Below are 26,177 nucleotides of genomic sequence, written 5' to 3'. Positions count from 1 at the left end.
CGGAAAAAAATTAGAAGCTCGGTGTCGAGATAAAAATAAAAGATATACGAGATGTTTACCTTAATTATACACAATCTAGAGTGTCGACAAGTCCATAACAGCTTAATCCACCCCATGGACACGGAGGAACAACCCCATTAATGGCTATTTTCAGCTTATTAGTCAGAATTTCGGTATTTAAAAATTTTTTTTTGTCTTCTGTTCTTTAACAAATCGTTCATTTCGTAAGCCGATGAAGAATTCATCAACACATTAAATTTTTGTCAATAGGAGACTAATAAAAAACTTATAAAGTCAATAATCCGTTAACAAACAACACAACAACATTTTGAAGAATGAATTTTTCTCAATTATAAATTTTAACTATGATCACACTTGAATTAGATAAAATAAAAATTTACATTATGTTACAAGCAATACATTTATTGACATAACAAACACTACAAATATTCTAACAATGAGAGTACAAAATAAAAAAAAAAAAAAAAAAACAATTTTTTATTGTTTTACCCCGTTTTGCAAAAATCGAGTTTTCATCAGATCTCAACGTTTTAAGATCACAGGAATAGTCTAAGAGCTAGCAACGTTTTCGAGAGAGAATTTCAGGTAGGCCAGTTTTTAGATAAGCTATCTCTCTCACTCCCCCGGACATCATACGGGCTATCTGGCTGGCGGTAGTGGTTGCGTTCATCAGTGCACATCCTACCTGTACAGGTAAAATATCGATTTTTCAAATCATTTTAAGAAGTATTTTTTTTTTTTTATTATTTTTATTGAATTTTTCGCAACATGAATCTATTATTGCCAGATATTTTTATCGTTGTTTAAATTGTGCCAGACACTAATTTTGAATTGAAAAAAAAATTTTTTTCAAAATATTTCAGTATGGTTGAAATTTTTATATGATGTTATTTAAGTATCTAAAAACCTAAAATTAATTTGCCAAACAATAATTCGATTGTTAAACCTTCAGCCAGACCGATCTAAAAGTGAAAAGTGATGTGGTACCATTTTGCTTGGTCTAGGAATAGTTGTCGAATAAATTACAGAGAAAGAATTAAAAACTATTGAATTAATTGTAGATTAACATAGCATTAAAATAATTATTTATTTTTGTGAAAAATTAAGGTAATAATCAATCTCAAGGATGAAAGTAAACAAAAATTATATTTTTTAATCCATAATTGTGTCACAGAAAACGGAGGCATCTTGATAATTATCATCATCATCATCTTCATCACTGCTGTCATTTTCATTGTCATCGTCGTCTTTTGGATTATCATCGTCTTGTAATAAGCTATTATCTGTAAAAGAATGAAAAATTTTATAATCTTTCGGCAAAGAAATTTATTAGTATTTTATTTTCAATTTTTACCTTTAATGATAATGTCGGCAACTAATGATGGTAACTGCTCTCCAACAAACCAGATAAAATCATATTTATCGTCATTTATGGTCCAGCCAGAAGCTTGAGATGATAGAGATGTTGGGTGTTGTAAATGAGCATTTCTTCAAAACTTTGTTACGTAACGAATTCGTAGTAAATGCTGATACAATTCAGCTTTGCATGGTGGTAGGCTTGATGGATCAAAATTATGAAAATTTTTTTCAAAATTATCATCTGATTTTTTAGACCGATAAGTGTTTGAAAACAGATGAAACCGAACTTCATTGACGTTCCAAGAATCACGAGCTCCCTAAATGTGACAAATAAACTTTTCTAAGATCTTAAATGTCTCATCCAGCAATTCTTCATCATCTGTTATAATATTTTGACAGGCTAATTGATACTCTTCTGATTGCTCTAACAGTTTAAAAGGTCGAAGTTTACCTATCCGGAAAAAAGTTGGTGTGTAGTCGCATCCTGTGAGTGCATGAAAGCACGGTAGAGCTTTCGATAAAGAATTCCCTAGAATTTCGTGCACTTGATTGACGCTTATAAATCGCTCATGATTCCCCACGCCCAAATTTACCCAGATTTTTAGTGACGCATTCAAATGATCCATGTTACCAAGAAGTATTATTAAAATATCTGTATCTGAGCAGCGTATCACAACTTCACCATCGACATTTATTTGACAAATGTGATATATTATTCGAGAATCGGCTTCTTCGTGTTCTTCGCAAGACAGTGAATCTTCAACAGTTTTAATAACTTTATTACTTTCAACCCGGTATGAATAGCACTTGTTGAAGTTCACATAAATTATTTTATTTCCAATGATAGGAGCCATTTCATCACCAGCCCAATGGTCAATAAAAAAATTAACAAGGGCTTCTTTAAAATATATATTTTTAAGTTCAGCTATAAAATTATGTGGACGAATTTGATTGGGCCCGATTGTAATTTGGCTGATTATTTCATCCTGACGTGAACGCTCAAAATCTTTGATTGACGGTGTAAAATATTGATCGAAGACAATATCGACACGATTGGATTTAAATCGTAGTATCATACTCAGAAATTTTTTAGATAAAGCACCGAAAGTTACAGGTACTTCTTTCATTAAGTGTAACATGAAGAAACCATCTAAAATAGCTGAATTAAAAGATGAAGGTGGCTTATCGACGTTACCACCGATTTTCTTCTCAATCAATTTAAGCAATTGAGATTTGTCAGTTTTACAAATACTGCCATCTGCGTGGCACATTGATGTTGGCACTGGTGTCAGTGGAAATGTTAAAACTTTTTCAATATCAACTTTATGAGTTAACGATATTCCTAACATTCTCCCTAATAAATCGCGTTGCATTCTCAGCTCGACAACTTTATTTCCGAGAGTTAAATTTTTTTTTTTTGGAGCCTCAGCGAAGTTAAGTATTTTATTTTTTTTTATCGGTTTGTCAAATCTACTTTCATCTATAGCACATTCAGTAATCAACTGTTTCCTTAACTCATCACCATTTTCTTCGACGTTCAGTAGGAACTCAGCTATATGTTGAGAGGCCGGCTTTCCAGTAGCTATATTGTAAATATTATCTTTGTTTAGATCTGGATCAAACGGATTACAGTTTTTTTCAAAAATATCGATAAAATCAGCAAGTTGTTTTCTTGCAAGTGTCTTAATCCACAAATATCGAAAACATGGGAAATCAAAGCAGCTCTAATACTATGGCTTTTTGTTCAGCGTTGACGTGCAGCTATCGAATTTGTAAAATGTGCAATACCGCTGAGACGTTTAGCTACATCTGCATTTATAGTCTGTTCCAACGTAAGATCTATTGGTATTCTCGAAAAAGGTTTATCAGTTCTTTTAATTCCGAAACATCCAGATTTGAAGTCCTCTTTAAGTCCTGGATGTGTTTTGTCAACGTTCTTCAGATTCTCATAATAGTTAACACACCATCGAGCGTAGTTTGGCTGATTAAACATAAACAATAAATTTATGATTTTTGGAATTACATGCTTAAACGTTTCAAAATCACCCATGCGTATACTCCTTGATAAAATGATGTAATAATTTACTAGTTGTATGTAGATCATGTAGAACTGAGCAGTTTTACCATGATCACCTTGTCTTGTTTTATCTACGAATTTTTGATACGAAGAGAGCAGCCGAAACAATACTTGATTTGGTAATAATTCAGCAGTCGTAGTTGAATGGGAAATTTCACGATTTTGATATTGTAAAAGATCACCAATGATTTGTTCTTTTAAAAAATTGTGTTCGACTTGTTTTGTTTTCAAGTATTGGTCAAAATGTAATATTTGCAAACCTACAGCCATCAACGGATGCAGACGTTCACAACGATTAAAATGTTTGCCTTCAATGATTCAGTTCACGGAGCCTGATGCTATGATCTTACTTTCAACCATCATATGTGATAATCCACACTCATTGATAAATACTCCAATCGCTTTAAAAAATGCCATCATCAAATGAAATGAGCCAAGATGTATGAAGAGATTATCAAATTTTGGGGTTTCTGTTGCCTGAATTTTGAGAGCTATTTTAGCAATGGCCAAATCATATGTTACTTGTACGTATTTTTGGTCACATTCCACACCAACTTGTTGAGCCTGTGTCATTGTCAACTTCACTACTGATGTCTCTGTTGGTGACAAATTGATTGGAGTAAGGTAAGATACTTTTTGTTTTGGAGTATTATCCTTTATAATTCTACAATTAAATCCCGTCCACATTGGAGTGTTTGGCACGTGGAAAAAGAGTGAAGTCATATGTAATAAATCAATAGTTTGTACTAAAGGCAAGGTACTCGGAACAGATTGCTCTATGTTCTCAATAGGTGTTAATCGTTCTAACATTTGCAATCTGGCAGAAATTGGAACAAGTTCAGGAACAATGACTTCAAAGGTTCGTCTTCTTTTTGCTGGTGGTGGTAACATGTCGGACTGATCACTTCTACAATCGATATCATTTTCATTAGGAGCATCATTATCAATATTTTGATATATTATACCAACGGTGTCATGCAAAGTTTCCTTTCCATTAAGAGTATCAACATACCTATCAAAGTTATCGAAGGCTACACCTGTGCATAACGATGATTTCCGAATAATGTCAGGTGGACTAATTTCAGAGCGATGTACAGATGAATAAGTAGCTTCAGTTTCCAGCTCCTCCAGTGTAGTATAGTTGCAGCAATGTCCAAAACGATTAAGAATGTTAATGATTCTTCTACTACTTGTAAGACTTTTAACAGTCATACCAAGAGTTATTTGTTTTGATGGTTTAATAGTACCATTAGTCACACAAAAAATAGTATCAGAGGCGATTGAGTTGCTCAATCGATCACAGTTTACACCATTTCTGCGACGAATATCTTTGCCTTCAATCAATACTTTAAAAAATCGATCTAATTTTTCAGGAATGGTACATTCACCATTGATTAAATCATTTGGCTTGATTTTTGAAGGTAATTTTAATTTGTCCATTTTTAAAATGGTGTTCCGCAGGACTAAAGCTACTTTATCAATAAGTTCATTTTCCTCGAGTCTCGTCAAATCATTATCTTCTAATAAACTACAATCTTTGTGCATGATAACTTTTTTTTTATTTTTTGAAATAATTTTAATTGATTTTTTAAATTGTTTAAATATTTTTTCCTCAAGATAATGATTTGTCATTAAATTTACATCTGACTGAGACTGAAGCTTTAATTCATTATTGTATGTATCACAAAGAGAAGATAACAACAAACAATTTTTATTGTTGATAACTTCTTCCTCTATTAATGATACAATTTGGTTGAAAATGCACTGGTGGATACTCCGATTGTCATGCCAGGGAGTTTGTGGATTATCAGCAATAACTTTATTATAATCATTTAAATATCCCAATTCACACGAATGATGATAAAAAATAATTTCACTTTTTGACTGTAAATTTTCTATTTTGTCTAACAACTCTTGATTACTTAATTTTGTCATGCACTCTGCTATTTTTTTATAAATATTTGCATCATTTGAGGAGTGTAAAGTTTGTTGTTTACCTTTTGATTGCTTGCGATCTTTTCCACAAAAAAAAACAAACTCGTTTAACACCTGAATTTGTTTCTATATTTACCACACTTTCAGGCTCAATAATTGCATTAGAAGTGTCAATTTCTTGGATAACAACTTCTGTTTGTGAATTCTGAGACGTATTATCTGGCAGGATTTTGCTAACATCTACTGCCGTATTTGATAACGAAGTTGAACTAGATGTGCTGGAAAGATCTACTGTTGACGAGAAATGAATTTCAGATAAATTACGATATTTTGTCATTAGAGCTGTAAAACTGCTGTAACAATTTCTGTGATATCCATCAGTGTCATTAACTTGCTCCGGTAACTGTACACAATTATATTTCAGTTTAAAATTTACACGTATTTGTAGAACTTCTTTACACTTTTTTAATTTATCTTCAACAAAAGTTATTATTTTTCCATTTCTGTCTTTACAAAAAACACATTTTAATTTTTCGCTAGCCATTGTAACACAATTTTGTTAAAAACATTAAAAATAACAGCAACGAATAAACCAATGTGACTAAACTGACGCCATCTTGATTACAAACAGTTGCTGTCGTCTATCTCGCTTGCGCAACTAACACGTGATTGTCTGTACTCTTCCAACATGCTCAATCACTTTTCACTTTTAGATCGGTCTGGCTGAAGGTTTAACAATCGAATTATTGTTTGGCAAATTAATTTTAGGTTTTTAGATACTTAAATAACATCATATAAAAATTTCAACCATACTGAAATATTTTGAAAAAAATTTTTTTTTCAATTCAAAATTAGTGTCTGGCACAATTTAAACAACGATAAAAATATCTGGCAATAATAGATTCATGTTGCGAAAAATTCAATAAAAATAATAAAAAAAAAAAAATACTTCTTAAAATGATTTGAAAAATCGATATTTTACCTGTACAGGTAGGATGTGCACTGATGAACGCAACCACTACCGCCAGCCAGATAGCCCGTATGATGTCCGGGGGAGTGAGAGAGATAGCTTATCTAAAAACTGGCCTACCTGAAATTCTCTCTCGAAAACGTTGCTAGCTCTTAGACTAGAAGCTTCCCTGACTATTCCCGCGATGATGATGTGTGTGTGTGTGTTGTGCGTGTGTGTGTGTGTGTTGTGCGTGCGTTAACCTCTTATAACTTTTGAACAGTTTGACCGATGGGATAGAAATAGGTGTTGATCTAAAGAGTATCATCGCAATTAAATTTCACAAAAATTTGAATCAATTCTGTCTGCTAGATTTTTAGAAATCTCAAAAATAAAATTTTCAAAAAATGGTTCTTTCGAAATAACTTCTAAACGGTTATACCGATCAATTCCAAAAACTAATCCGCTCCTAAAGTTGAAAAACCACGTCGATTGCTACCAGCCCTGTCAAAATCGGTTGATTCATTCGAGGCCTTGCTTGATGCGCCGATTTTGGCCCATGCTTGGGCCAAAACTGAACAATCAAGTCTCGGTCGGCCCAATGATCACCTAAACTTGGGCCATCACTGGTTCGCCATAGAAAGGCCACAGCAAGAGAACCAAGCCTTGGCCGGCCCAATGATTACCCGAGCCATGGCGGTTAAATGGCAACCCATACTTGAGCCAGAATTAGATTGACCAGGAAACCAATACATTTCAATATTATTTTCTTTGTCTTAATACTTTTTTTTACCCAGGGTTGGCCATCCAAAGTTAATTTAATTAATCCTTAAATAATAGAATTTTTAACAGTAACCATTTATTGTTTTACGAATATTTGTTAGCAAACGCTGAAATTGAAAAGTTATTGTTTAAACAAAACAATTGCATATCGTCAATATCGATATGGTCTTGAAACAATTAAAATATAATTTACAGTTGAATTTTTAATATTGATAATTTTAAACAATAAAATTTATAATGAGATATTAAAAATATACAGAACAATATACAAAGTCTAAAGTAATATAAGAACTTAACTCTTGCATTTTTTTAACTAATAAGCATTTGTAAAAAATAGTTTATTTTCATCAAAACACAATGTCAAATAACATATATCATGTAAATAATAAACCGTCACACTTCGTCACCTTATAACTTAGCTTATAAGAATGATGAGATGTACATCAACTCATCGATCGTATGGTGTAGGGATTAATAATCGATTTGGCAAGCGCACGGCTCGGATTTGAATCTCGGATAGAACGGAATGCGATTTTCACTTTGTTTCTATCATGAGCGAAAGTTAGGTCTAAAAAAAGATTCAAACAGTCTGAACTTGCTTAAACTCTACATTGAAAATAAAAAAATATTTTTTTATCATCTTTTATGAAATAGCATAGGCCTGTGACAGGGAAAACTGAACTTCCCATGGTCGTTATCGACCACTTTATTGACGCCACGATAAATGAGGGTTTTCCCTTACCGTTCGATTTTTGACAAGTAGTTCAGACTTGTCACCGGGCGTGCAAATCGAAAGTCCCCACTGCTGTCCCCAAAAATGAAGCGGGGTTGACAATAGGAAAGTTCGAGAACTCGGAGTTGAGGGTTATAAAAGAGCCGACAAAAGAAACATCGAGGCTTTTTGAGCCAGGCCCTGGAACAAGTAACGCTTTTTGAGCCAGCCCTTGGAACAAGTAACACCTTTTGAGCCAGGCTTTTGAGCCAGTGACGCTTTGAGACAGTGAGGCTTTTGGCAAAACAGTGAGTCAGTGTAGTGCTGTGTAATAAATTCTGTCATCGAGATTCAGGACCATCAAGAAGGAAGTCAATCTACGATCCGGAATTGGGAACCCATTACTTGGAGCCGGAAAGTTTATTCGAGACGAGAGAGAGAGATTAACCAGCCGCTGATTTCGCCCGTTTCCACCAGGACTTCACTCAACGTTTGGAGAGTTGTAAAAGTTAAGTCAGGTATTATTATTACAATTATTTCAGGCCAAGCTTGAATTTGAAAATTGAGAGGCCGAATTAATTGTAATAAAATTTGTCAATTAATGATCGCTATTGTCTCAGATGTCACTTTTAATTTAGTAGATTCTTTTATAAGTAAATTATTCATAATTGTCAATTAATTAGTTTGTTACAAGCCTTTTAGTTATGGGAAATTATTTAGTTAAAATTATTTGATTAAGTTGAAATAATAGAAGCATTTGTGTAATTTAGATAGTCAAGGTCACTTTGGAATATATGTAAGTTGAATACTTAATGAAGCTTGTTAAATTTGTAGAATTTGAAATTTGTAATTTTGTAAAATTAATTCTAGGTCGTTGGGCTAAATTCAATTAATTTAGTAAATTTAGTAAATTAATTTATTGAGAAACTGTTAATGAATTTAGTTGAGAAATTTTGGTAATGAATTAAATTAATGAATTTGGTATTTTGTATTAAAGAAATGTTAAGCGTAAAATTTCAGGAATTTAGAGAATTAATAATTCGGATAAAATGTGTATTGAGTTAGCGTCCGGTGGACGATTTTGTATGAAATTAGTGAGTTATTTAGAAACGTTGTATAGACGCCCGAGTCGGGGGTACAACGGATTAAGTTAGGAAACCGCTGCGTAGACGCCCGAGTCGGGGGCGCAGTCGGGAATAGGTTTTAATCGGTATTCCGTCAGGTTGACGAGGTAAATAATGTTAATTGGTATTCCGTCAGGTTGACGAGGTTATTAATTGGTATTTTATGGTATTCCGTCAGGTTGACTAGGGAAAATTTAGGTTTTAAGGTATTCCGTCGGAGTGACGAGGTTTGAATAAATTGGCAAGGGCCAACATAGGTGAGAGGTTCTCACGATTAAGTTAGTTTAAGTTGTAAGAATAATTGGCAAGGGCCAACGTACGTGAGAGGTTCTCACGATTAAGTTAGTTTAAGTTGTAAGAATAATTGGCAAGGGCCAACGTAGGTGAGAGGTTCTCACAATTAAGTTAGTTATAAGGAAATTGTTAAGTTTGTAGATTGATTGAATAAATCATTTTAATTTTTATAAATAATTTTTTCTCAGTTTTATTTACAGCCTTTCTCGGACTTCTCACGACCCTGTCTTTTCCCTCTCATGTTCCCCGGTTTCTGGGATACCGTGTCTAAAATCCCAGTGGCGCCCTTTCTAAAGAGGAAAGGGGTAGCTAACTGGACCTGGGCTAAACCCCCTGGTTACAGGCCAGACTTGAAAATTAACTATGGCCCAATCCTGGTTACCAGACATGGGCCAGACTTGAAAATCAACTGTGGCCGATTCCTGGTTGTCAGGCTTAGGCTAGCGTTACCATTCCAGACTTAAGCCAAGACTGGGCCAATTCGGGTTTACAAGCCTGGCCCAAAGTTTTACATAGTTGGGCCAAACCTGGGCCTGCTATACTTTCCTACATTGGTAGAGGGAGCAAATAAAATCATTTCATGAGAATCATATACATATTGAAACTTACCGCATCGCTTTTGAGACTTTCGGTAGAATCTACTTTCGAATCGTAAATATCCATTCTAGTTCCTCCCACAATCGTGAAAATGAAACAACATGAAATAATTTTTTGCCACATAGTTAATTTTAAAACGATCTAATTGCGTTTCATTAAATGAATTTTCTTCACTACTGTAAGCGAAAGTAACACTCGAGCTCAAATATTTCTAAAAGTTGTAAAATTCTGCTTGTCAATTGGAACGACTGCTCTCTTCAAGAGTCAAGTTCTTAGTGACCCAGGAAGCTCATAAAATTATAGCTAAAATACAAAGTATCCATGACAACATTTGTTGTTGCGAATTGAAAAAATCTATATTTCCCGGGATATTTTGCTGCGTTAAGCTTTAAGTCACGAGTCATTAGTTGATTGAACTGTTTACTGCTTGCACGTCACGCTCTTTTTACCACTTATTAATTAAGTGTCACGAGCGATATCCAGGCCGTTTATTGACAATGCATTTGAAATCTAGATCATAACACACTTTTCTGCATGCTAAGCTCAATACTTGATTACCCAGGTAAAAAAATTTAAACCGTCTAAATAAATTGCGGAATAACACTAGAAGTCGTATAAAATCAAGAAAAATAGTTATAAAGTCCCATGTAGGAAAGTATGGCAATCCTAGGCTTGGTCCAACTATGTACAACTCTGGATCAGACTTGAAAACCAGAGTTGGCTCGGTTTAAGTCTGGAATGATAACGCTGGCCCATGCCTGGCTACCACACGGAAAGAAATACATTACGGATATCACTATGTCACTATGGGCGTGAGCACTATACTGTATGGTTTAGGAGATTTTGATTCGATATATCGTCAGCATAGATGATTTGGCTATGGTGGGAATAGTAACATCGACAATAGTTATAGCCGATGCGCCAATGTCACTATGGGCGTCAGACTCATAGTGACTGGTGACATTTACGATGCTCATGGCAGAAAAGTCTATCCGTCATTGTAATATCTCTTATGCTGATATTGGAGTAGCAACAAATTTAGTTTAATTAATATAGAATAGGTTGTGGCACTGATAGAAGGATTTATTAACTGTTAATAATTTAATTTATTTGAAGACAATTATTTAATTTATTAAATTTTAATAAATATGTTTTAACATTAAATTAATATTTATTTGGGAGGAAAGTACGTTTATTAGTAGTTAATAAGTATTTATTAACAGTCAAATGACATACAGTCGTTAATAAATATTTTGTAGAGTGAATTTGTTTCGTCTGCAAATTGCATGTAATATAAAAATTGCTTATATTTTTATATTTTTAAATATTAAAAACGTTAATTTATTTAATGAATTTAATTATTATCATGTCTTCCAGCTACAAGGTTATAAAAAGTGTCAAAAGAAAATTGCTATTTTTACTTTTTATTTCAAAGAAATGTTTGTTAACAGTTAACAAATATCCATTAACCATTAATAAATATTTATTAACTGTTAATAAATATTTATTAAATTAATATTATTTTCATTATCATCCATAATTCTTAATTATAATGGTCAGATATTGATGGTTTTACCGTTTGAAGTGCATTTCTTAAAGTTATATGTGGATGATACCATCGCAGCTATACCAAAGGAGGAAGTAAATAATATCTTGGAATTGTTTAATAGTTTCGATAATAATATACAATTTACCATGGAAGTAGAAAAAGATAACAGCTTGTCTTTTTTAGATGTATTAGTTAAAAGATCAGATGGTAAACTGATAACTGATTGGTTTATAAAACCCATCAGTTCAGGTAGACTATTAAATTGGAATTCAAATCATCCTCGATCTCAAAAAATAGGGATGGTTAAAGGCCTACTGAATATAATGTCAAGGTTATGTAGTAGTGACTTCTATGAAGATAATTTTAAGAAGATTCGTAGTATGCTGTTGAATAATAATTATGAAATGCCACTAGTAGATAGTGTTATAAACAGGTTCAAAGAGAACTTGAAAAATAAAACATACAGTTCAGCTAACAGAAAGAATAGCATTAAGTATTGTCGGTTTCCGTATATAGTAGAATTATCACATAGAGTAGATAGATGCTTTATAGGAACAAATGTGAGATTAGCATTCTATAATACCTTGAGAGCAAATTCTGTCTATTCTAAATTAAAAGATCCAGTAAATAAACAACAACAAACAGGGGTAGTATATAAAATACCTTGTTCATGTGGTTTATGCTATATCGGACAGACTAAACAGTATTTAAGGGATAGAGTGAAACAGCATATCTATGATTGCAAAAACATTAACATAGTAAAAGAGAGCAAAACGGCATTAGCATCACATCATTTCGACCAACATCATAATTTTGTGTTTGACGAGGTAAAAATTTTAGATAAAGAAAAAAATTGGTGGAAACGCAACGTTAGCGAAATGATTTTTATTAAAATAAACGATACTGTGAATAAAAGAACTGACACCAACAATCTAAGTATTTTATATAATGATATATTAAAGGATTATAAATCAACTAGGAGAAAATAATTTATTTTGTATTAGAGATTTAACGGAGTAATTTAACTTTAAGTTTTTGTTTATATAGTATGCTGACCTTCGAGAGTAATTTATTTGAGGTATTTGGAATTATATTTTATATATGGAATTTGAGTCGAATATTTCACGTAAGCAGCGCTAGTTTGTATGACGAATGACTTGCAGTATAGTACATAAAGTTTAGATTCGAGTTAACTGTTGCCACGCAATAACAATTTTATAAGAGTCGTGTGTACTTTATTTCTGAGTTAATAGTAAGAATAATTAATATATCTATCAATTTTGTTAATTTTGTGATGATTTATATGACTAAGGCAACTGTGCAATGTAAGATAGTGATTGTTAGAATTCGTATTATGGTAAATATTAGAATTGTATTAATTGTTGTTATTTTGTTAGTTATTAATTTGTGTAATTTTCAGATGCCTGATGAAGGTCTAATAAATGACCGAAACGTCGCAGAAATAATAATGTAATTTGTTATTATGATCCTATCTAGTCCACATTCCTGATATACATATTATAATTTATTAAATTCTATGATGTTCAAAAATCATTTATTAATAGTTAATAAAGCCTATTAAATGTAAACAAATCCTTCTATCAGTGTGTTCGATGAAAAATATTTAAAAATTTTGTATTAAACTAGTTTAATGTAACAATTAATTTCAAATTAATCAAACATAATTTAGTAAAAGGAGAAAAATAAACAACGGTGTATGCAATTAAAATGAACATTGTTTTAACTTATTTTTCTTTCTAATTATTATACAGCACATATATATTACAATACTCGATGCACTTGTAAACACACGTTTATTGTCTTTTTACTAATTTATGAATTTTTATGTCGGTATTAAAATATTGGCGGTAATTCGATAGAGTTAAGGTAAAGGGCCCTATTATGAGACAGTGTCCATATTTATGATACAGGACTGAATTATGCGATAAATAAAAAAAAAAGATCGAGTTAACTTGAATTTAAAAATTATAATAAATCGGTATTTAACTAAGTTTCTAAGATGATCCTTTAATTTTATGATTAATTTAATAGATATAATTAAAAAAATATTTGAAATTGCTTGGCTTAAAATTTGCGCTCTTACAGACCTTTAAAAGGAGTGAAACAGCGACGAGTATCCAATTTTGTAGCCTGGTAAAAAACATTGTTTTTGTGACTTTTATTCACGTGTTACATATTAATTGAAAGCTAAAGAGTTGTAAATTGAGTGAGTATAAGTATTTTTAAGTTATTTTTAACAAAAGTATTTAATTTTTGGGTGTCTCATAATACGTACAGTTATTTGCTTGCATGTACGGTTTTATGAGACACTTTATTAGGTGTCTCGCGCAACATGGACATATGATTTTGTTTATAGTCCCAGTTAGTGAGACAGTGAGTTTTAACAGTCATAAATATAAGTAGTAATTAATAATTTATAAAAAAAACGGTGTGTATGTATAACTGAGAACCTAATTATTGTATAAAAACTCAATTTAATATTTCTTAGTAAGTATGTCACATTTATTAGTGAAAAATTATGAATCTAACCTAAAACTCGGACAGCATGCTGATGTACAAAATTCATTTTTTAATTATTTTAAGTACTTAAATTTTATAATTAACTTGTATAATATTCGAAACATTACTATAAATATTGATTTTTCTTATATTTCAGATTATATAACAACAAATACTTATAAAAATTTTTTAAAAATATGGCTAAAAATCAACACAATCGAAGTTGAAAAAGAAAACAAATCCTGCAAAAAAATATGTAGTAACGTCTGAGAATGTAATTAAAAATTCAAAAAAAAAAGAAAATGTCAACGATTGAATTACAGTACAGAAAATGTTGAAAAAGCTTTAAAAGCTATAAAAGATACCGGAATGTCTTTAAGAAAGGCTGCTGTTGCCTTTGGTGTACCGGTTGTAACTTTGGGGAGAAAGAAAAATTTAGATCCAGGAGAAACCAAAAGTAAAACTGGCCCAGGCATAGTTTTGAGTGATGATGAAGAAAAACAGATTGTTACATGGATATTACATCGAGTAGAGATTGGAGTGCCTGTTACCAAAAGTGAGTTATTGGACAATATCCAAAAGTATGTCAAAAAAATTAAGAAAAAACCATTCAAAGACGATCGTCCTAGTCGACACTGGTACGAAAACTTTAGAAGAAGGCACCCCGAATTGTCAATTCGAAAACCCCAAAAATTGAGTATGACTCGAGCAGCAGTAACGCAAGAAGATCTTCAAGATTGGTTTGCAAACAACAAAATATATTTAGAGAAAAAGATTTATTGAGTATTCTTCCGAGTCGAATATTTAATTGTGAGGAAAGTAGCATTAGTTGTGTCCTGATGCTGAGAGTGTGTTGGCAGCAAAGGGGACTCGTGCGGTTTACAAAGTTGTTGACGGTGGTAAGGAAGCTTTAACAGTATTATTTATGTACAGAGCTGATGGTATTCATGGTCCTCCGATGCTCTTACTCTTATAAGAGAACTGTACTAAAAAAATAATTGAGAATACTCCAAATGGTTGGGGATTGGAATTTCGGACAACGGCTGGATGACAACCGAAACCTTTTATGAATATATAACAAACGTATTCTATCCTTGGCTAGTCAAAGAAAATACGGAGTTTCCAGTAATAGTTTACATGGATAACCATTCAACCCATCTTAACTTGCCATTAGTAAATTTTTGTCGAGAAAAAAGATCGAATTGATTATGTTGCCGCCAAATTCCACCCATATTATGCAACCACTGGATATATCGTTTTTTTGCTCGACGGGCAGAAAGCGTCAACTTTCGGCCCGCTGCGCTAAATGAAGTTGCCACTTTCTGCCTTCGTCGAGCAAAAAAATAGCATACACTCCTCGGGAAGTAAATAAGAAAGCCTCAGATCACATGTTTGTTGACCTCGGCTTCGACTCGGCCAACAATTACATGTGATCTGAGACATTTCTTACTTTACTTCCCTCGGTGTGTAATATACTATTTCCATCCATTTAAGGAATCGTGGAGAAAATGTGTACCTAAGTGGAAAAATCAGCAGAGTGAGACATCAGTAACCAAAGAAAATTTTCCTCTTGTTCTTCAGTATACTCTGGATAATATGCCTAATGCTGAGAACGTGGTTCAGAGTGGTTTTCGAGGATCAGGGCTCTATCCATTTGACTCTAAAGCGGTAGATTACAATGTTTTAAATAAGGGGAAGAAATCAAAACAAAAATTTGAAAATAATGACATTTTTAAAGCCAATGAAGTTACAGAAGAACAAAGATTTTTACATGAGTTTGAAAAAAATTTACAAGAGGAACTACTTTTGGATTTTTATGCGGCAGCGAGTAGTGGATCATGGACGGGTGATGTGGAGAAGAAAGCTTTGTTTGATTATTGGTTACAAATTTACAAAAATTCAACGGGTATTTAAAACAAATAATTACATTAACTTATTTTACAATTATCAACTTTAAGTATAATCGAACTATTTTTTACTTCATTTACAATTAATTTATTTTTACTATTGATTTTTTGAAATTTTATACGTACAACTTTTTTAGAATTTTATATATTCGAAATCAATTTTTCAGCTAACATAAATTTAATCTATTTTAAGTTTGTACTAATATTAACACCTTTTTTTTTTTTTTTTGTAGAATATCTGTTTGAATAATTTGACATAAATTCTCTTTAGTATATACATATAATCATTTCAATAATAGGTGAAACTCCAAGAAAGAAACCAATTATCTTGAGCAATGAGGTTTTACATGATCCCAAAATCCTTGATATTCTTAAATATAGGTCGCGTTCTAGTCAAGAAAACAATGTTGAAGATGTTGATCCAGGAATCAATCCCTTAATAAATAATAGAGCAACTTATAATGAAGAATATGAAACAAATTTCAAAGCAGAGAGTTGCGATACAAGATGGCAATCTGTCATTATTTTCGATAATCAGACGAGTATGAATACCGACGAAAATGGTGTTGGGGCAATCAATGATACTTATGACATTGTATGCGATCTGCCAGTTCAGATAATTGATCAAGAATCATTAGTTAGCACTAATCCCATGCCAGACACACTTAGCAAACATTCTCCGATCGCTGCAAATTCAGGAGTTGCTTCTGATAACAATTTACTATTACAAAATCAAAGTGATCCTATTGACGTACAATCACTCCTTATAGACAAATGTTCATATAACCAGGATTATCAGCAAGGTACATACATTTCAAAATAATACATTTCACGTATTATTTTGATTTTATTAATAAAAATCATAAACTTTCAGGACTTGAAAATAATCAAGAAAACATTTGTAAATCAATCGATCGACAAAGTTCAAGCGTGAAAAAAATTCTCCAAAAGCAGACAAAAAGGTAATGTGAAATTTTTTTTTTAGATTATAATTATGTATCAAAAAGGTATTTAATAAAATTTTCGCGATTTTTAGTTTTAGATAATTCGCCTAAAAAGCCATTCAAAGAAATATTTACATTACCTGTCGAATATTTACCGAAAAAAAAAAGGTGTAGAGTTGAAAAGTCGGGTAAATCAAAATTACCTTCTGTTGGAACATCTGACGAATGGTATCAGTCTGAATTGGAAAAAGAAAAAATTAAGAAACAGCAGCAAGATAAAAAACTAAAACGGAAAGAATTACAAGACGAAAAAAAAAAAAGCTCCAGAAAAAGTAAAGGAAATTCAGAAAAAATTAAAAGAAGAGAAATAAATTATTTATTATGTGACTATTGAATTGTTATTTTGTAACAATTTATCTAATTTCTTTGATAATTGTGAAAAATGATCTCATATTAATAAAAAAAAAAAATCATATAGATATCGCTTTACTTATTTTTCAGCTGTCTCATAAATAGGGACCTCTTTCATGAGACATTGGGGTCATATGTCTTAAAACTGTCTCATAAAAGGGGTCATAAAGGTTGTTAGAAAAAATGGTTTATTTTTATTTATTTGTTAGATAAAATTGAGTTTAAATATATAATAGCTGTCTAATAATGACAGAGAAATGATATAATACCATCCAAATGGTATTTTTCTCTTAAATACTTTTTTAAGCAGTGAGAATGTCCCACCTACCTTAGAATCGGTCTCATAATAGGGCCCTTTACCTTATATAGAGAATTGAATGCTCTTCAAAAAAGGTCTGATAAAATTTTTTGATTTGTTGACGCGTTCAAAAGTTATTCAAGATCAAAGTTTAATTTTTCATAAATTTGATCGAATTTTACAAATTACACCACAACTGTGGGTATCACTGCCAAAATAAGGATTAAATTTTTTGTCAAACCTAAATTGGTCTTCTGATAAATGTTGACCAAAATTTTTTTTTATTTAATCAAATAAATATGATGCTTTTAAAGAATTTTTTTGTAATAAATCAACAAATAAACAATTTAATTCTATTATGATGTTCACATTCATTTTATTAATAAGTTTTGCTCAAAAAATGGCTTATTTATTTATATTAAATGTTTATGATTAAAGTGATTTTTTATAACAATACGGAAAACGTTGTGATAGCCGATGAACAATCTGTAATAAATACTGCAACTGTTCTTCATCTTTAGTTAGGCAGCAGTTATATTCTTCAATTATGCAATACCCCGTTTAGCAACGTCGTTCCTTACTTTCAAAGTTTTGAAAAATTCCAGACAAGTTTTGAAGCTGTCATTATTGGGCCACGTAGGAATATCTTCTTCTATGAAATCAGAAGGTAATGTACCTGGAGTTCTGAACGTTTTTTTATGAACAAAAATCAAAAAAAAAATTTGTTTGCTTTTGAAACTGAAAATGATTTTCCAGTTTCAAATTAAGTCAAAGAGCCCGGGAAATGGTATATTGGATTCTCAAAATACCCAAAATACCCCTCCAGCCACCCCTAAGACTTAGACATCTCAAAAAAAATTCAGAAAAAATAGTTCAAAGGGTCGTTTGAAGCCGTCGATTTTTTGCACCACGCGGACAACTATTTTACGTTATTAGACAAAAATCGTTAGACTCTTAACTTTCCTGGAAGTGACCGTTTAGCAACTATTAGTTCGTTTACTAACGTTGGTTTTTTCTATAGAAGATTCAGTTATTAGGTATTAGCCGAGCCAAAGAATTTAGAACTTTGCAAGTTACAAGACCATTACGCTTCATATTTATGCAATTTTATTTAATTGTTTTGCATTGCTTGTTCTGTAGTTCTTTGGTCGTTGCCCAGGACACGCCACATGGAGGCCACCATATTTTTAACAAAGGATATTAGTATTTATTTTGTTTGATCGATATGCGTCGATCGAACATTACTTGTTATTCTAAAATCCTTTATCAAGTGTCCCACCCCACTTTTTTTTTATTTAATCTATTATCAAACTTTATTCATTTCGGAATCATTTCAGAAATGTATTCGAAAACTGTTTCTAGTTATGTTAAAAAATTGACTTAATGAAAAATTTTCATGAGATAATGAGATAATAGTGAGGTAGATTCCGAAACTAAAAATCAATCTGGATCGAATAAAAGAATAAAACCAAACCCCAAACGAAAAATTCATCCAAAGTCTAAAGATGATATTAAGAGAGAATATAAAATAAAAATTGGACAAAGTTTGGTGGATGCAAAAAGCATTGAAATAGAAAAGATAGATCGAAATCTAACAAGAAAAGAAATTACAAGACTCATGTTTACGTGGAAATGTGACTGCCCTCTCTTTTTGCAGGGAACATTTCGGGAGAACAAAGAAAACCACTGGGTATTATATGGATCTTGTAAAAAACAAGGCTCATGATGCGAATTATAGATATGATGTATTTCTCAGGCTGATAAATAACAATCACTTTTATGACATTCACTGTTCGTGTGATAAAAAAATATCTCTTCATTGCTCTTGTAACGGAGTTACAAGTTACCCGTTAAGAGCCCTCGTTATCACCAAGTTATCCGCACTCGTTTAATTATATTTCAAATTTCGTTCTCGAGATCACTAGGTAGTACCGTCTTTGTACGCATATTCACATCACAAAGTTCAACTGTAAAAACAAATATAAAGCGTTTCCCAGGTAACCGACTTATTTATCCTCATTACATTTTTTGTGCGCTGTAAAGTGAACATCACATTTAAACATCTAATTAATTTAATGATTTTATTTAAAATAATTTATAAAAAAAAAAAAAAATTAGTTTTTATCTAATTTAAAAATGAGTAACAAATGTCAAGCTTTTAATAACTCTGATTTAGAGTTACTTCAAAAGAAATTGAAACTCTACCAAGAGCTTTTCAATTTAGAAAATAAAAATCAACCATTGGAAGATTTAGTTAAAAATCAACCTGACAATGTTTCTGAGGGTGAATAATTATTTATTATTATTTTATTTTCTATTTGGGCAACCAAAATTAAATTTTTAATTTTGTTGTACCTTTTTTTTTTCGACTGGGTTAGAGTTAAAATACAGAGTTAGAATTTATTTAAAAATTATTTTTACTCTTTGCGTCAAGAAAAATTATTTATTGTTTCTACTTGATAGCTTCTCTTAACCTAGATCTTATGGTCTTGCAGACTCAAGTGATGACGACACTTCTAAAAGTGACATTGACTTGGAACCGGAAATTGATCCTTCCCTTAATAATGATCCCAAGGCATCAGTCGGGCTGCAAGATTCAAAGGCTCCTGAAGCTTCTACCCTCAGTGAACCTGTCCTTCAAATGTTGGGTTCTGAAAAAAGATCCTTGAAGGACAAAAGTTTCAATTTTCATCCGGAACTTGTATCATGCTGGAAAGAGATCCTCTCATCAGGCATGAACAAGGAAGATAAGTCGAAAATGGATAACAAATACCCTAACAAAGGTAATTGTCCTCTCGTTGCTCCGATTCTCAACCCGGAGATGCTTCCATTACTTAATAAGACGTCCAAATCGCGTGATAAATACTTGGCTAATCACCAAGATTTATGTGGAAAAAGTTTAGTTGCTCTTGGCACAGCTATTTGTCAAATCTTCAATGACAAAGAAGAGCCTTTAGATAAACAAGACCTTTTACAACTTCTTTGCGATTCCAGCTCCATGATGTGTGAGCTAATGTTTCAATTGACTAAATCAAGACGTGCTCAATTATACCCTTGTGTAGATGAAAAAAGAAAATCTATATTGGAAGATTCACCCACAGACCAATTCTTGTTTGGTGAAAACTTAGCTAAAAAAATCAAGTCTGCTGTCGTAATAGAAAAAACTGGTCTTTCTATTAAAAATCAGAATTCTAAAAAGGAATTTTCAAAATCGAAAACTTATTTAAACTGGAAGAGCCCGTCTGCTCCACGCTCCAACCAGACGGGCTACAATCGTTCTTCATTCATGAGGAAATCAAATGCCTTCAAGAACAATCATTCGACGACTCGATCCCGCTCAGAGAACCAACTCCCTCTTGCTCTACAAAACCAGACTCAGAACAAAAAGTAAAGGTGAGTCCTGTCGCTGGTCGCCTGAAATACTTCATACATGAATGGTCCAAAATCACAGCTGACCCTTTAATCATTGAAACTATTTCTGGATATAAAATTCCATTCGTTTCTGCTCCAACTTAGTCGTCAAAACCTCTTAATAGTCATCTTTCAGTAGAAGATCATGTCCTTATTCAGAAAGAAGTGGATGATCTTTTGACTATGGGGGCTATTCAGGAGTGTTATGAGGAAGATGGCGAATTTTTATCTAGCATTTTTTTTGTTCCTAAAAAAAATAAAAAAATGAGATTTATTCTTAACCTGAAAAAATTAAATAAATTCATAGAGACTTCTCATTTTAAAATGGAAGATTATCGAACAATTTTAAAATTAATATCTAAAGATTGTTTCATGGCCAATTTTGACCTACAAGATGCTTATTTTATGATTCCAGTACATAATGAATATTGGAAATATTTAAGATTCTTTTTTAATAATCATCTCTATGAATTTATTTGTTTACCTTTTGGATTGAGTACAGCCCCATGGATTTTCACAAAAGTTTTTAAACCTATTATTAGTCATTTAAGAAGCTTACAGTTGTCATCAGTAGTTTATCTTGATGATTGGTGGATGGTAGGTGACTCATTTGAATCATGTCAAAAAAATATAAACATTTCAAAAAATTTTTTAGAGTCATTAGGATTTATAATAAATAAGTCTAAGAGTAATCTCATCCCATCTACATTATGTAAATTTCTAGGTTTTTTATTTGATTCACATCAAATGACAATTACTCTAACAGACGAAAAAAGATCCAATATTTATGATTTAATTTTAAAATTTAAAAATCTCTCCTTTTGTACAATTAGAGAGTTTTCTCAATTTGTTGGTAATATTACGGCAGCTTGTCCAGCTGTTAACTATGGTTGGGTTCATTCAAAAGCATTCGAACAACAGCGTTACTTAGCTCTTAATAATTCTAACAATGATTATGATCAAAATATGCCTATTTCTTCTCATTTAATTAAAGAATTCGATTAGTGGTCTAATAATATATTTATATCAAAATGCCCTATTAGAAATTCCAACTTTAAAATAACTATTTACTCGGATGCATCATCAACAGGCTGGGGAGCTTCTTGTCATGGACAAATAGCTTATGGACACTGGAACTCGAGAGAAAAATCCTATCATATTAATTATTTAGAACTTTTAGCATCATTTAATAGTCTAAAAACATTTGTCTCTGACCAACATGATTGTGAGATTCTTTTGAGAATTGATAACTCTACCACCATTGCTTACATTAATAAAATGGGAGGAACTAAGTATAAATATTTGAACGATCTAGCTTTTGATATTTGGTCTTGGTGTGAATTAAGAAATATCTGGATATTTGCTTCTTATATTCCTTCTCAGGATAATATCGATGCAGATAGAGCTTCTTGAATTGAAAATATAGATACCGAGTGGGAATTATCTCCCTATGCATTTAAAAAAATTACTCGACAACTCGGTAGACCAAATATAGATCTTTTCCCTTTGAATATATTGAATAATATCTATTGAATAATAGATCGTGATCCATTAGCAGTATGTATTGATGCGTTTACTATCAATTGGAGTAACTTAAATTTCTTTGCATTTCCTCCCTTCTCTCTAATTCTAAAATTTAAAAAAAAATCCAAACAGATCAGGCTTGTGGGATTTTAGTAGTTCCAAATTGGAGTGGTCAGCCATGGTACCCTTTATGGTTATCTTTACTAGAATCAAAACCAATTATTTTCCAACCAGATGCTAATCTTCTTCTTTCTCCTTATAGAACAATTCAACATCCTTTAGCCTCGAAACTATCCCTGATGGCAGCTCGACTATCCAACAGGCATTTCTAAGAAAAGACTTAAGTAATGACTCTGTTAACATTTTGGTGAAATCTATTTCTGCTACAACACTTAAACAATACTCCAAACCAATAAGAGATTGGACATCTTACTGTATATTTGAAAATATTGACATTTTTAACCCAAATGAAGAAAAGGTTGTAGAATATTTAACATCAAAATTTAATAATGGAGTAAAGTATAGTTCTTTAAATACTATCCGCTCTGCTTTATCATTAATATGTGATAAAGATTTAGGAAAAAATTTTTTAATATCGAGACTATTGAAAGGTGCTTATAATATTCAACCTGCTAGACCCAAGTATGATAGGATTTATAGTTTAGATCCTGTTCTTGAAAAATTAGAAAATCTAAACTCACTTAATAATCTTAATTTACACCAATTAACAAAAAAATTAGTTGTTTTACTTGCAATAGTTTCTGCACATCGGGTCCAAACGATTTCTTTAATTAAAAGATCTAATATTCATAAAAGAAATGATGGCTATGAAATTGAAATCCCTGATAGGATTAAATCCTCTCGACAGAGTGCATTTCAGCCCCTTCTAATTATCCCAAAATTTAGTAATATTAACTTATGCGTAGCTTCGACATTACAACATTACCTAACTGTCACATCTACTATTGTAAATAACAATGACTGTCTTTTTCTAACAATTAAAAAACCTGATAAAAAAGCATCAAAAGATACAATCAGTAGATGGATAAGATCCTTTTTAACTGAGTGTGAAGTTGGTGAAAACTATACTTCTCACAGTCTTAGACATGCGTCTACTTCAACTGCCTTAAGCAAAGAAGTTGATATAAATATTATTAAAAGTCTTGCAGGATGGTCTAATAAATCAAAAGTCTTTGAAAAATTTTATAACAGACCTATAATTAACAATAAGACCACGTTTGCGTCATCAATATTGTCTTAAGATTACTTATTATCTAACCATTTGTTTTACTTAATTTAAAAAAAAAAAAAAAAAATATACCTGTTCACAATTTCAATTTGTTATGATTAATTTAATTGTTCATTATTACTAATAAAAAAAAAATTTTATTTTCTTTTAATTGAACTTTACTGTTCCTCATTTAATATTTTACTTACATGCTACAGCTCTGAACATCTACCAAGTGATCTCGAGAACCAAATTTGAAATATAATTATGTAATCGAGCGAGGCCGCCGAAGGCGACCGAAGCTCGATTATAATTATATTGATGATTTCGTTCGAAGAGATCACTCCCACCCATCTTTCACCCTCCCAGTGATCTCTTCAAATAAAGCTTTAGCTAAACTGAAATGAGGATAAATAAGTCGGTTACCTGGGAAACGCTTTATATTTGTTTTTACAGTTGAACTTTGTGATGTGAATATGCGTACAAAGACGGTACTACCTAGTGATCTCTTCGAACGAAATCATCAATATAATTATAATCGAGCGAGGTCGCCTTCGGCGACCTCGCTCGATTACATAATTATCGACGGATCACAGAGCGCTGTGATTTTAAGCCCTCGTAGGCATAGTTCGAGACTCGTAAGTGAGTCCCCAAGGTGGAGGTGTCGGTGTAGTGAGTGGAGAGAGCAGAGGAAGAAAGAAACGCACCAAAAAATTTTGGGAAAATTATTGTGACTGAACGGTCGAACAAAACACCTCGTGAAAAGTTTCGAATCGGGTAATTATTTTTAATTCGCTCGCTCAAAGTGGAACGACGCGATGAGAACTTGATAAATTTAATGCCTGCGAGGTCAATATGCCAGCTCGCTTAGATTTGATTAAATTGTAACAAATTTCTAATGCCAACTTGCTGTTACAGGGAATAAATATCTGAGGAGAATAGAACGCGACGTGGTGACCTGGGACATTGCCGCCAATTTGAGTACCTCACCGAGGAGATGTTTGTACGCAGAAATTACGACAAGGAGTTGCAGCGTCGAGGGGTTGCTGATAAAATTAAGAAAAGGAAAATAAACTCCCGGTACAAATATCATGTCCGATTAATTTCTCGGGTTTGCAGCGTCAGCCCGGCCTTATGTCGGCTGAAGGTCATCACCATTTCGCGTTCGGTCACAATCGCTAGTATTTTACAAATTAAAAATAAAATTTAGAACTAAGATTAGAAAAATTATAAAACAATTAATTAATAATACCAGGACCTATTTCGGGTTATTAATCAATTTGTTTAGGAAAAATGAGTCGTTCTAGTCAGGTTACTTATTTTACATATAGGCCTATCTGGGTTAATAATACTAGGAACATATTTCGGTTTATTAATTTCAGATTCTTATGTCGTGTGTAAAATAATAATTGTCAATAATCGTGTAATTAAAGATTTGGCTTAAGCCAGAAAAATTGAAATTGAGTAAACTAAAATTAAAATTACTTAAGACAAAATTTAATCAACACTAAAAATTAATTCATTAAAATCTTTCAGTAAAAAGTTTAATAAAATTAGCAGAATTAAAATTAAATGAAAATCAGGAAATAATTCAATAAATAATTTGGAATAAATTTGAAGTGCATAAAATGAAACAACAGTAAAAATTAGGATCAGATAATAATTGGTAAAATGTTTGCTAAAATTAATTTATCAAGAGTAAAGAATAAAATGTTGGTAAATTTCGTCCATAAAGAAATCATCAAAAGTTGTGTGACAAAGACACAAGACCGAGAGATACAGTCGGCCATCTTCCCGCGTTCAAACTCTGAGTAGAGGACACTCAAGGTCGAAACTAAAGTAATAATTCAATTTTAAAATAAAATCTCTCGGCTTTCAACGAAATAACTTTTGTCATAATTTTACGTTTACAAGGATATTATATTACGAGTCTCGTTCTCGATGATTTTAACATGTAGTAGTGTCTACTGCCTTACGATTCCCCAACTTTTTAGAGTATTTGAATTCAAATTTCCCGCTCCCGCTTGTGGCGCCCCTGTCTGGGCCACGTCGACAGCTATATTCTATGTTCTCATTGTTGTTTTTTGTGCCAAAGAGGAAACAACGCATAGAGTATTATTACGTTTATTACGAAATAATTATTAATAATCCACATCAATATGGGAAAGAAGAGACCGAGGTCTCGTTCCAGATCGAGCGAACGAAAGAAGTAGAGACAAGAGGAAGAGTTCAGGAGAATAAAAAAGCAAATGAGTAACCTAACCAAAGTTGTAAATCAACTTGTCGAGGTTCAACTAGCTCAAAGCAAGGAAAAAGAGAAAAATGAAGGTAAATATCAAAAAAAAAAAAAAGAAATTGTGAATAAACTCTGTAATTCCATACGAATATCAGAGTGGTTAGTTTCCACACGAAACTGACCGGGAATCATCCCATAAGTCTACGCACATGCAATCTCACATTTCTTACATATATATATATATATATATATATATATATATATATATATATATATATATATATATATATATATATAT

The 26,177-nt window shown here is 32.0% G+C and overlaps 3 protein-coding genes and 1 long non-coding RNA gene across 6 annotated transcripts; 3 read left to right on the top strand and 1 right to left on the bottom strand.

Annotated features, from left to right (window-relative positions):
• Positions 1 to 493: 493 nt before the first annotated feature.
• LOC141538105 (uncharacterized) lies at positions 494 to 7,124 on the bottom strand. The gene is made up of 2 exons (XM_074259421.1): positions 1,376 to 7,124; positions 494 to 1,304 (listed from the first exon to the last, which is right to left on the bottom strand). The coding sequence occupies exon 1, from the start codon at positions 5,390 to 5,392 to the stop codon at positions 3,776 to 3,778; it is 1,617 nt and encodes a 538-aa protein (XP_074115522.1). The 5' UTR covers positions 5,393 to 7,124; the 3' UTR covers positions 494 to 1,304; positions 1,376 to 3,775.
• Positions 7,125 to 11,980: 4,856 nt separating this feature from the next.
• LOC141538187 (uncharacterized) lies at positions 11,981 to 14,116 on the top strand. Of its 3 annotated transcripts, none has more exons than XR_012481022.1 (3): positions 11,997 to 12,227; positions 12,448 to 12,757; positions 12,821 to 13,133. It is a non-coding gene; the product is annotated as an uncharacterized LOC141538187 (long non-coding RNA). The 3 variants fall into 3 exon arrangements; XR_012481023.1 differs by adding an exon at positions 14,078 to 14,116 and having other exon boundaries at positions 11,999 to 12,757; positions 12,821 to 13,908; XR_012481021.1 differs by having other exon boundaries at positions 11,981 to 12,757.
• Positions 14,117 to 14,289: 173 nt separating this feature from the next.
• LOC141537890 (uncharacterized) lies at positions 14,290 to 18,001 on the top strand. Its single transcript, XM_074259097.1, has 7 exons — positions 14,290 to 14,558; positions 14,633 to 14,819; positions 15,415 to 15,826; positions 16,127 to 16,630; positions 16,702 to 16,789; positions 16,835 to 17,103; positions 17,919 to 18,001. Exons 1-7 carry the CDS (start codon positions 14,290 to 14,292, stop codon positions 17,999 to 18,001), a joined length of 1,812 nt encoding a protein of 603 aa, XP_074115198.1.
• A 2,120-nt stretch (positions 18,002 to 20,121) lies between these two features.
• On the top strand, positions 20,122 to 22,799 carry LOC141538130 (uncharacterized). The gene is made up of 2 exons (XM_074259474.1): positions 20,122 to 20,873; positions 22,678 to 22,799. The coding sequence occupies exon 1, from the start codon at positions 20,122 to 20,124 to the stop codon at positions 20,869 to 20,871; it is 750 nt and encodes a 249-aa protein (XP_074115575.1). The 3' UTR covers positions 20,872 to 20,873; positions 22,678 to 22,799.
• The last annotated feature ends 3,378 nt before the right edge of the window (positions 22,800 to 26,177 follow it).

Source organism: Cotesia typhae, unplaced genomic scaffold (assembly GCF_013202065.1).
Source record: "Cotesia typhae breed Kobodo isofemale line unplaced genomic scaffold, CoteBio_Ctyphae contig_20, whole genome shotgun sequence".
In the NCBI taxonomy this organism is placed as follows: Eukaryota; Metazoa; Arthropoda; class Insecta; order Hymenoptera; family Braconidae; genus Cotesia; species Cotesia typhae.
This window is presented reverse-complemented; position numbering and strand designations above follow the sequence as displayed.